The 12,663-nt window shown below is 39.8% G+C and overlaps 2 protein-coding genes across 7 annotated transcripts in view; both read left to right on the plus strand.

Moving 5' to 3' along the window:
* The window catches only part of ST3GAL3 (ST3 beta-galactoside alpha-2,3-sialyltransferase 3), a 188,323-nt gene that overhangs the window by 32,796 nt on the left and 142,864 nt on the right, over nucleotides 1–12,663 (plus strand). The gene's annotated exons all lie outside the window — the stretch shown is intronic.
* Nucleotides 10,197–10,855, plus strand: LOC102522623 (receptor-interacting serine/threonine-protein kinase 2-like). Its single transcript, XM_032494072.1, has one exon. It carries the CDS (start codon nucleotides 10,323–10,325, stop codon nucleotides 10,806–10,808), a length of 486 nt encoding a protein of 161 aa, XP_032349963.1. The 5' UTR covers nucleotides 10,197–10,322; the 3' UTR covers nucleotides 10,809–10,855.

The raw sequence follows: 12,663 nt of genomic DNA on the forward strand, positions 1-12,663 counted from the left end.
TCCAGTTTAAAAATGGGCCAGAGACCTCACCAAAGAATGTTTACAGTTGGAAAATAAACATATGAAGATGCTCCACATCATATGTCACCAGGGAAATGCAAATTAAAATAACAATGAGATATCACTACATACCTATTAGAATGGCCAAAGTCTGGGACACTGATAACACCAAATGCTGACAAGGATGTGGAGCAACAGGAACTCTCATTCATTGCTAGTTGGAATGCAGAATGGTACAGCTACTTTGGAAGACAGTTTGGCAGTTTCTTACAATACTAAATATACTCTTACTCTATGATCCAGTAATCACATTCCTTGATATTTACCCAAAGGATTTAAAACCTTGTGTTCACACAAAAACCTGCACATCGATGTTTTTAACAGCTTTATTCATAATTGCCAAAACTTGGAAGTAACCAAGATGTCCTTCAGTAAGTGGAATGGATATCTAAATTATAGTACATCCAGACAATGAAATATTATTAAATGCTAATAAGAAATGGACTCTCAAGGCATGAAAAGACATGGAGGAAACTTAAATGCATATTGCTAAGTGAAAGAAGCTAATTTGAAAAGGCTACATACTGTATGATTCCAATTCCAGCTATGTGACACTCTGGAAAAGCAAAACTGTAAAGATAATAAAAAGATTAGCCAAGGTTTGTGGGTAGGAGAGGGGATGAATAGTCAGGGCACAGAGAATTTTTAGGGCAGTAAATCTGTATAGACTATCATAAGGGTGGATATAATCATTATGCTTTTGTCCAAACACACAAAGTGTGTACATGAAGCATAGACTGTAAACTACGGACTTTGGATGGTGATAATGTGTCAACATAGGTTCATCAGTTTTACAAATGTACCACTCTGATGAGGGATACTGATAATGGGGGAAGAGTATACATGTGTGAGGGTGGGGGTATATGGGAAATCTCGGTACTTTCCCCTCAATTTGCTATGAACCTAAAACTGCTCTAAAAAAATAAGGTCTTAATTTTAAAAGTACTGTAGAATTATCCTACTTTATGTGTGTATGTGCATGTATATACACACATACATATATACTATGATAAAAATTATGTACATATATTTAAATTAATGAACAAACCAACACAGTGGAGCCAGAAAGAGTTGAATGCACTCAGTTTCTTCATCTTCAAAGTGGAGATACTATACTTAATTTCTCAGCTCTAATGCTTTTACTTAGGTCAGTGCCTTGTATAAGTGTCGGGTAGTTGCCTCTTATCAATAGACTTTATTTCTATGGTCCATTTTATGGAAGCATAACATATTTTAATTTGTTTTGACTTTTATTTATATATAATAAATTAAAGTGGATATTTCAAATGATTAGTATTAATTTCCTGTGTTATGGGAGCTTTAAAAATTCATGTTACTCCATTTATCAGTTAGCAATTCCTTTTGTGTTTTTGCCCATATTTACAGAAGATCGTTACCAGAGAGATGATAAAATATTCATTAGTGATCTGATTGCTATGGAGAATACCATCTGGCAAGTAAGTTGGAGTTTGGATCTGATATTGGGAGGATACCTTGAACTTAGCTTGATAGTCATAAACAATTATATTAACTGGTTTCCATGTTAAAAATGAAATGGAGGCTGGCATTTCTGTCCTGTGGCTTAGGATGGCACTCTGCTTCTGATGATAATAGCATTAACTGGTATCAGGCTAGTCCTCCCTCTTTAAACAGCTGTAGAACTGGACAAAATAAAGGAAGCAGCTCCCATCAAGCAGTGGACCACAGGCAGTGTAAAAGTTCAGTCCCTAAGAGAGGGAAGAGTGATGAGGTGACTTCCACAGTTGCCTAGTTCTCTTTTGGGGGACAGTTTCCCACTCCTGTTCAGTGACCTGGAGTCTGAACAATCTGTGGTGGTTCCACTAAACTGAGGAGGCAGGGATCAGAGTTTAGGGCAGCTGAAGTGGTTGAAATCTGTGGGGTGAGCCATCACTGAGTAGGGAGTGATGAGGGTCTCAGAAGTCTGTAGGGGGATTTCCTGTGAGCCTACAGCTGAGGACTTGGCTGTTATACACACACACACACACACACACAGGGCAGAAACACCTGAGGCTTTGCCATGCAAATAGCAGCTGCTGTAGGGTGAGAGCAGAGGTCAGTATAACGGGGGTAATGGAGGGCCGGGGACCTTGAAATCACAGCCCTGCCAGAGTGGAGAGATCTCATTAACACTCGAACACCCCCCCCACCCGGCGTCCAGCTGAGATATCAGAAAGGCCATGCCTTACAAGTAAAGATCTCATCCTGGAGGAAGATCTACTCGAGACACACCCTAACAGGGGCCCAAACCAAGCCTCAGCAAAGCAGATTTTGAAGATGGGTCCCTTCCAGTTAGAGAAGTCTAAAATACCATAGACTTTCCTCAAATCCGTACGAAACATAGCATAACATCATGGCTATACAGGTTGAAAGTGGTCAGGCAGTGACTGAACTTTCTCAAAATACAAATCAACATTCTCCAGAGGAAGACAATAGTACTCATAGTTTCTACATATAACATCCACAGTGTCCAGTGTTCAGTAAGAAGTTACTGGACACACAAATAAACAGGAAAATGTGATCCGTACGCAAGAAAAAAACCCCAAGTCTATCGGTAAGAGGACCCAGATACTGGACTTAGCAGACAGAGTAGCTATTATGGGTAATCTCAAGAATTAAAAGAAATACAGTGAACAGTAAGTAATCTCAGCAGATAAATAGAAACTGTAAACCAAATGCAAATTCTAGAACTGAAAAGTGTAGGAATTGAAATGACTATTTTATCTAACACTAGACAGGATATAACAGAAGTAATGAACTTGAAAAGAGTAGAGTAAAAATTATCCAGTAGGAACCACAGAAAGGAAAAAATATTGAAGGAAAATGAACAGAGCCTCAGGGATCTGTGGTACAACATAAAATTTTCTAATATATAGGAGAATTGGGCAGAAAAAATTTTGAAGAAATAATGGCTGAAAACTTCCTAAAATTTTGGTGAAAACATTGACTTACAGATCTAAGAAGCTCAGCAAACTAAGAAGGATAAATATTGGGGGAGGGGGGAAATCTAGATACATTAATCGTCAAACTTCTGAAACCTAAACATAAAGTGAAAATCTTGAAAGCGGACTTTACATATGGGGGTAAGAAATTCCACTTACCTTTCAGCATAAACAGTAAGGATCTGAACACAATGAAAGATCTTTAAAGGACTGAAAGAAAATACCAAAAACCTGTGATTCCAGAATTCTTTATCTGAGGAAAATATCCTTCAAAAATGAGGATGAAATAAAGACACTTCCAAATAAAGAAAAGTTAGCAGAATTAGTTGCTAGTGGAATTGTAATACAAAAGAAAGGATATCCTTCAGGCCAGTGGGAAGTGATAGAAGATGGAAACTTGGATCTACAGGAAAAAATGAAGATCCCCAGAAATGGTAAATAGTGGACAAATATAAGAGACTTTCCTTTCTTCTCATAACTTGCTTAAAAGACAACTAATTGCTTACAGCAAAAACAGTAACCCTATAAGGTGAGATTTAGAAGACGCGTAGAAGTGAAAGATACGACAACACTTGCACGAGGAGTGGGGGGTGAGTAAGTGGAATTTTATGCTTATAAGATTACATTTGTGAAAAGGAAATAAATGGAAAGTAGGAATGTTGTGAGTAAAGGGTAAAGTGAGTAAAGTTTGTGAAGTAAGGAGTAGGAAATGTCAGATGAAAAGAGGTATTATACTGACTCTGAATAGACTCTGGCGAGTAAAGGATGTGTACTCTTTATTAGAACTCTTAAGTAGAACAACTGCTAACGAAAATAACAAAAAGAGGTGTGTATCTAAGAAATACAGTAGAAGAAATAAAATGGAGTGCTAAAAACATATTCAGTTAACTCCCCAAAACAGCAATATAAGAAGAAAAAACAGAAGGGAGAAATGGAAAACAAATGGTAAGACAGTTGACGCCATCCTTAGTGTATAAATAATTATATTTAAATGTGAATGGGTTAAAACTCCAGTTGAAGACAAAGTGTCAGAATGGTTAACAAAACATGATCTATGTCCTGATGTAAGAGATATATTTTAAATTTAAAGACGCAAATAGGTTCAGAGTAAAAGGTTGGAAAATATATCTTATATAAACAGTAAGATTAGAAAGTTGGCACAGCTATATTAATTTCAGGAAATTATACTTCAAGACAAAGAGTTTGCGAGAGATTAGAGAAGGTCATTACATAATGATAAAAGGAGCAGTTCACTAGGGAGACATCTATTAATATGTATGTATCTAATAAGAGAGTGTCACACTTCATTAAGCAAAAACTAATAAGACTAAAGGGAGGACAGGGCAAATCCACAATAATGTTCAAATATATTAATACTCCTCTCTCAGTAATTAATAAAACAAGTCAAGAAATCTATAAAGATATAGAAGATCTAAGCAACACTATCAACTACTTCTGCCTAGTTGACATTTGTAGAACACTTCATCCAATAATGGCAGAATATATGTTCTTTTCAAGTGTAAACAGAGTGTTCATTGAGACTGATACTAGGCCATAAAATACGTCTCAATACATCTTAAAAGACTGAAATCTTACAGCATATATTCTATGATTATGATAGAATTAAATAAGAAATCAGTAATGATAAGACAGTAATTGCAGGTAGAGGCAAACTAAAGCTTGCAGGCCAAATCCAGCCTGCTGCCTATTTTTGTAAATAAAGTTTTATCAGGTCACAACCATGTCAGTTTATTTACGTATTGTCTATTGCTGCTTTTGTGCTCTAATGGCATCATTGAATAGTTGTGACAGAGGCTATCTGGTCTGCAAAGCTTAAAATATTTTAAAACAGAAAATAACAAGTGTGGGCAGGGATGTGGAGAAATTGGGACTCTTGCTGCATTGCTAGTGGGAATATAAAATGCATTCCTATGTGCATTCATAGGTGCAGCTGCCATGGAAAATGGTATGATGATTTCTGAAAAAATTAAAAATAAAATTACTATATGATCTATACTATATGATCTATATCTATATACTACAGGATTATACTTCTGGGTATATACACAAAAGGAGTAAAAGCAGGGACTTGAACAGATATTTGTACACATGTGTTCATAACAGCATTATTCACAGTTGCCAAAAGGTAGAAGCAACTGACCTGTCCATCAGTGAATGAGTGGGTAAAGAACGAAATGTGGTGTATACATGCAATGGAATATTATTCTGTCTTAAAAAGGAAAGACATTTTGACACATGCTATATGGATGAACTTTGAATTCATTATGCTAAATTAAACAAACCGGTCAGTAAAGGACCAATATAGTATGATTCCATGAGGTTCCTGGAGTATCAAAATTCATAGAGACAGAAAGTAGAATGGTAGTTGCCAGGGTCTGGAGGAAGTGGGGGGCGGATGTGGAGCCAGCTTCTAATGGTACAGAGTTTCAGTTGGGAAAGATGAAGAAGTTCTGGAGATGGATGATAGCAATGAATGCACAACAGTGTGAATAATTGTCACAGAACTGTACACTTAAAGTGGTTAAAATGGTAAATTTTATGTGTATTTTATAACAATACATTTTTTAAAAGGAATAATCAAGGAAATAAGAGAGAAAACATAATTTAGGAAGAGATGTGGCAATATTACTACAGATCCCACACATAGTAAAGGGGTAATAAGGGAATATTATGGCCAGTTTTATGGTAATAAAATTGACAGTTTAGGTGAAATGGGCAAATTCCTTTGAAAACACAGCTTACCAAAACTGATTCAAGAAGAAATGGAAAAACTTGAGTAGCTTTGTATCTATTAAGGAGCTTGAATTCATAATCAGAAAGCTTTGGGCCCAGAGAGTTTCACTGGTGAATTCTGTAAACATTCAAGGAATGGTTTAATACTAGTCTTACAGAAACTCTGAAAATAGAGGGAGAAATAGTTTGCAGTCCATTTTATGGGACCAGCATGATCTTGACCAGAGTATAGCAAATATATTACAGAAAATAAGATTAGCGATCATTATCCTTCATGGACATCGATACAAAAATCTTCAATAAAATGTTAGAAATTGAGTGTGAGATACATATATTTAATATAAAAATTATTATATAATGTGTGTGTGTGTGTGTGTGTGTGTATATATATATATATATATAATTATACCCAATGTATAATAAGGATATTACATTATGCCTAAGGACTTCAAGGTTGGTTCACCATTTAAAAATTAATCAATGTAGGTAGAAAGTGCCAAGATGACAGAGTAGAAGGATGCTCTTAGCTCACCCTCTCCCACGAATACACTAAGAGAGACATCCACAGACCCACGCATTCACTCAGAACACCTGTTGAACTTTGGCAGAACATCGCCTACTTCAAAAGACAAAAAAAATTCCTCACAAAATCTGGGAGGAGAAAGGAGAAAAAGAAGAAAAAGGAAATTAGTGGGAGAATCTGTCCTGTGGGGAGGGAGCGGCAAAAGAGGAATATTGCTCTTATGTTGGAATGCCCCCTCTCCAAGGAAGAGGTCAGTGGGTACAGAGGGGGACCTCTGAGGCTTAGAGGGTTGCATGGCAGGTGCTTGGCTGACAGAACTGAGAGAAGCCGGCACAGAGGGCCCTGCGATCTCTAGCCCTAGATGTGAGCCAGTGAGGGTGGGCCAAGACTGGCTGCCCGAGCTGGGCAGAGGGCTGGGGCTGACTGCCAAGAGGCAGCCTCTGAGGGCTGGAGTGTGCTGTGGGCTGTGGCTGGGAATGTATACTGAACAGAGTAGCCCAAGTCCCCCATAAAAAAAGGCAACACAGCTGGTGTGTTGAGGGGAGGGGTGCAGTATAGCTGGGCTGTAGCCTCTGTCTCCACAGGCCCATGGCACCATTGTTGACACGTTCTCATGAGAAGAGAGGTGGGGCTCAGCCATAGCCACCATATTCACTGGTGCAGGGGTGAGGTTGAAAACTGAATCCGTACCCAGGGCCTGCACAACTTCATAGATGGGACTGAAATTTGTTTACCACCTCAGGCAGAGGGGACTGATTTGCTCCACGGGTGCCTTTGTGGATCCGTGCCTCTAAGACAAACAAGCAAGGAGCGGAGTTCGCACAGCAGGGGCGAGTGCCGGTGCGGTTTTCAGTGGACCTGCATACTTTACGTGGACGTGGTGCTGGGGACAGCACTGACCCAGTAGCGCAGCTACACAATTGCTAGGGCTCTGGGGGCTTTGCGAGCATGCGCCTCTGAGACCAACGAGTGGAGTTCGCACAGAGGGGGCAAGTGCAGGTGCAGCGTTTTCAGGGGACCTGTGTGTCTTACATGGACATGGCACTGGGGACAGCACTGACCCAATAGCCCACCGCGATCCAGGTGTGTGACCCAGATGTCAGCGGATGTGCACTGGTAGCTCTGAGGGCAGAGAACCTGGGGGATGCCAGAGCAGAGCACTGACCTTCCTGCGGCCAACACGGGGACAAGGGCAGCATCAACAAAGAGTGCCTGAAGTACTCCAGCACCCCCTGCCATGCACTGCAGCTCAGACACAGGCCTGGAAGCCTCCAGTCCAACAGAAGGGGAACAGGCCTGGCCCCTGTCAGGCTGTGACAACCACAGAACAGAAAGGAGGTCCCACTCAACAACCTGGGCAGGCTCTGGTCACCACGACACAGGCCACACCCACAATCAAAGGGATAACAGCCACACACACGGAAGAAAGATGTGGCAACCGTTCATAACAGACCTCGCTACAAACTTAGTAGAGGTGCACGGTCTACGTGGGAACACATCCTCTTTAAAACAAAAGACAGAAAAATAGCCCTTCAAGAGCATGGTAGATAACTGATACTCCATAATCCATAGGGCCAGAGAGATACAAGTAAAGCGAGGAAGCAGAGGAACCACTCCCAATTAAAGGAATGAGAGAAATGCCCCGAAAGAACCGCCAGTGATTCAGACTTCAGATAGTCTACTAGATCATGACTTCAAAAAGGGGATGGTAAAAGCACTGAAAAATGAGACTGAATAAACATGCAGAATACTATAAAAAGGAAGTAAAAACTATAAAGAGGAGCTGATTAAAAACAGAAAAATCGGTGGCTGAGATAAGAGCTGAGCTAAAGGCAGTCAAAAGCAGATTAGATAATTCAGAGAGACTAGGTGACTTAGAAGACAGGATAACGGAAGTCACCTAAACAGAACAGCAGACAGAGAAGCCAGTGAAAACAACACAAGGGACCTCTGGGATAATATAGAGCATGCTAATCAACAAATAGGGGTCCCAGAAGGAGGAGAAAGAGAAAAGAGGATTGAAAAGATATTTGAAGAAATCATAAAGATCCACTGCCCAGAAGAGATTTCTCCCCCGGAGTGAGAGTTTTCTGACTCGGTATGAGGCTGCTGAGAGCAACTTTCCTCAAAAGAGAACTTCCAAACCCAGCGGTTAGGGGCAAGAAGACATATTGGGCGCCCTTGGCTTCCTTCCCCACCTCCGAGCCCCGCGAGTGTGGCCCAGACCGGGGCCGTGCCACAAGACGGAGATCCCAGGCCCCAGGCCCTCTTCCCCGCCTCAGCGTCCACGGCTTAAGTCGCCTGAGATGCGTGGGGAGGGAGGAGCTCGGCAGGCGGGCGGTGCCTGGGAGGGCCGGATCTGGGAGAGGAAACCCGCAGAGTTGACCCCAGTCTCCAGAAGAGTCTGCCCCAGCTGCGGAAGAGCAGCGGCTTGGCGTAGGCTGCATGGGGAACGGACGGCCTCGTGACTTAGTGTCCGGTGGCCTAGACGGCCTGGCCGACTCCGCTCGTGCAGGGGCGAAGCCGCGGAAGCGGAGGGCACAACTGGAACCACCGGCGGCCTGAGTGCCCGCGCCGCGGGCCACCACGAACGAGGGGGCCGTGTGCAGCACCTGCCCACCACGGGCTTGCCGACCTGTGCTACCTGAGCCGCGGTGCCTCTGGCACCCTGTCGTCGGCCCGGCACGCAGACCGGTGCGTTCAGGTGGCTGTGAAGCACCTGCACGTGCACATCCCGCTGCTCGACAGTGAAAGAACTGATGTCTTAAAGAGAAGCTGAAATTTTACACAAAGCTAGATTTAGTTACATTCTTCCAATTTTGGGAATTTGCAATGAGCCTGAATTTTTGGGAATAATTACTGAATACATGACAAATGAATCATTAAGTGAACTCCTACATGGGAAAAATGAATATCCCGATGTTCCTTGACCATTGAGATTTCGCATTCTGCATGAAATTGCACTAGGTGTAAATTATCTGCACAATATGAATCTTCCTGTACTTTATCATGACCTGAAGACTCAAAATATCTTATTGGATAATGAATTTCATGTTAAGATGGCAGATTTTGGTTCACCAAAATTGCACATGGTGTCCCTCTAACAATCACGAAGTAGTAAATCTGCACCAGAAGGAGGGGCAGTTATGTATATGCCACCTGAAAGCTATGAACCTGGACAGAAGTCAAGGGTGAGTATCAGCATGATATAAGTAGCTATGCAATTATCACATGGGAAGTCTTACTCAGAAAACAGCCTTTTGAAAAGTCACCAGTCCTTTGCAGGTTATGTATAGCGTGTCACAAGGACATCGACCTGACACTAATGAAGAAAGTTTGCCATTTGAAAACAGCCTTTTGAAAAGTCACCAGTCCTTTGCAGGTTATGTATAGCGTGTCACAAGGACATCGACCTGACACTAATGAAGAAAGTTTGCCATTTGATTTACCTCAATGAGCACTTATGATCTCTAATAGAAAGTGGATGGGCACAAAAATCCAGAAGAAAAACCATCATTCTTAAAATGTTTAATAGAACTTGAATCAGTGTTGAGAACATTTGAAGAGATAACTTTTCTTGAAGCTGTTATTCAACTAAAGAAAACAAAGTTACAGAGTGTTTCAAGTACTGTTCACTTCTGTGACAAGAAGAAAATGGAGTTATCTATAAACACATCTGTAAATCATGGTCTGCAGGAGGAATTGTGTGGATCCTCTCAGCTCCATAGAACTAGTGGTTCTCCTGGAGCCTCAGGGTTCCTGTCAGCTCCTCAAGAAAATGATTTTTTTTTTACCTAATTCTTAAGATCAGTACTTCTGGATCATACAGTTAGTAGCTGGCAAACCCAAGACTCAGAGTCAGGTCTTTTGATAAATATTTTCATGTCACTGTACTATACCATGTTGTCATCATGAAGAAATTGTTTCTGGTTGAAGGTTGAACATCCTATAGTTAGAAAGGATGGGCATTCCAGGCAAAAGGAACAACATAGAGGCAAAGAAGCAAGAAAACAGAGAACAGAAAAATGCAAAACTTTTCTGTGCTGCGTCAATGTCCAGTAAATCACAGTTGGAACAGTAACATTTCTGTGGCTCAAAAGACAACATTCTGTGATCACAAGACTGCCCCATGTTCTTTAGCAATAATAAATCCACTCTCAGCTGAGGGAACTTCAGAGCGATTTCAGCCTGGTATAGACCAACAGTGGATTCAGAGTAAAAGAGAAGACATTGTGAACCAAATAACTGAAGCCTGCCTTAACCAGTTGCTAGATGCCCTTCTGTCCAGGGATTTGATCATGAAGGGGGACTATGAGCTCATTAGTACCAAACCTACAAGGACCTCAAAACTCAGACAGCTGGATACCAGTGACATCCACGGAGAAGAATTTGCCAAAGTTATAGTACAAAAGTTGAAGGATAACAAGCAAATGGGTCTTCAGCCTTACCCAGAAATACTTTTGGCTTCTCAATCATCATCTTTAAATTTATTTCAAAATAAAAGCTTATAAATGACTCTTTTGCAAGAAGAAAAGTCAGTTTATAAAAGGGTATTTTATGTTTGTATTGCCTTGATCATGTTGTTTATATAGGATCCATAGGAGTATTAAAAACTAGAATGAAATTTCTTCTTCAGATAAAAAAAATTAATTACTGTAAAATGTCAATGGACTAAATGCTCCATCAAAAGATACAGAGTGGCAGATTGGATAATAAAACAAGAACCTACAATATGTTGCATACAAGAGACCCACTTTAGGGTGAAGGACATACATGGATTGAAAGTGAGAGGATGAAAAAAGATATTTCATGCAAATAGAAATGACAAGAAAGCAGGAATAGCAATACTGATTTCAGACAAAACAAACTTTAAAACAGAGACCATAAAGGAAGACAAAGGTAACACTATATAATGATTAAAGGAGCAATATAAGATGAGGATATTACACTCATTAAAATATATGCACCCCATATAGGAGCACCTAAATACATAAAGAAAATACTAACAGACATAAAGGGAGAAATTGGCAGTGATACAATAACAGTAGGGACTTAAATACCCCACGTGCATCAATGGACAGATCATCCAGACAGAGGGATCAATAAGGAAACACAGACCTTAAATAACACTTTACACCAAATGGGCTTAATTGCTATTTATAGAGTATTCCACCCAAAAGCAGCAGAATACACATTCTTTTCAAGTGCACATGAAACCTTCTCCAGGATAGAGCACATGCTAGACTACAAAACAAGCCTCAATAAATCTAAGAAAACTGAAATTGCCAAACTAGAAACAACTCAAAGACAGTTAATGGATAAACAAATTGTTATATATCTATACAATGGAATAATATGCAGTTTTAAAATGGAATTAACTATTTTTTCTGTTTTTATCAAGACATAATTGACATGTAACATTGTGCTGATTTCAGGTCTACAGCATGATGATATAATATATGCATATATTGCAAAACTTACCATAGTAAGTTTAGTTAGCATTCATTACCTCCCATAGTTACAAAAAAAAGAATTAACTATTGATGCACAAATAACATGGATGAATCTCAAAATAATTGTGCTGAGTGAAAGAAGCCAGACATAACTGAGTACGTAAAATATGCTTCCACTTACAAAAGGCAATCTCATTTATAGTGACAAAAAGCAGATCAGGGGTAGCATAGGAATGGGGTGGGGTGATGGGTGGATTTAAAGGGGCATGAGGTAACTTTGGGGCTTGATAGATATGTTCATTAATTAATTGTGATGATTTTGCAGATGCATGTCAAAATTCACTATGTTGTACATTTTATATGTGGATAGTTTATTGTATGTTAATTATTCCTCAATAATAACGTTTTTTAAAATAGCCAGAGAAAAAAAGACTGATTACCTTCAAAAGAACAACAGTTAGACTTACAGGTGACTTCTCAAGAGTAGCAATAAAAGCCAGAAGACAGTGGACTGTTTTATTGTGTTTAAGGAAAATAACTGTCAACCCAGAACCTGCATATGCAGTGAAATCATTTTTCAAGAATGAAACAAACACTGAAGAAAGTTCACTACTGATACATAAAGCCACTTACAAAATATAAGCCTCAGAAAAAAGAAAATTATTCCAGGAAGAGGATGCAAGAAGGAATGGTAAGAAAAGAGAATGGTAAACATGTGGGTAATCTAAATCAATATTAGCCATATAGTATTTTTAAATGGCAGTATTGTCCAATATTCAGCATTATAAAAAACAAAGGGATGGAACCATACTATGAGTCAGTAATAGCATATAAATTGAGAGAAGATGTTAAGAGTTAAAGTATATTTCTTGTAATGTTTGGTAGGAGGGTTAAATATATCAGTAAACTTAGA

The sequence above is a fragment of the Camelus ferus genome, chromosome 13 (genome assembly GCF_009834535.1).
Source record: "Camelus ferus isolate YT-003-E chromosome 13, BCGSAC_Cfer_1.0, whole genome shotgun sequence".
Lineage (NCBI taxonomy): Eukaryota > Metazoa > Chordata > Mammalia > Artiodactyla > Camelidae > Camelus > Camelus ferus.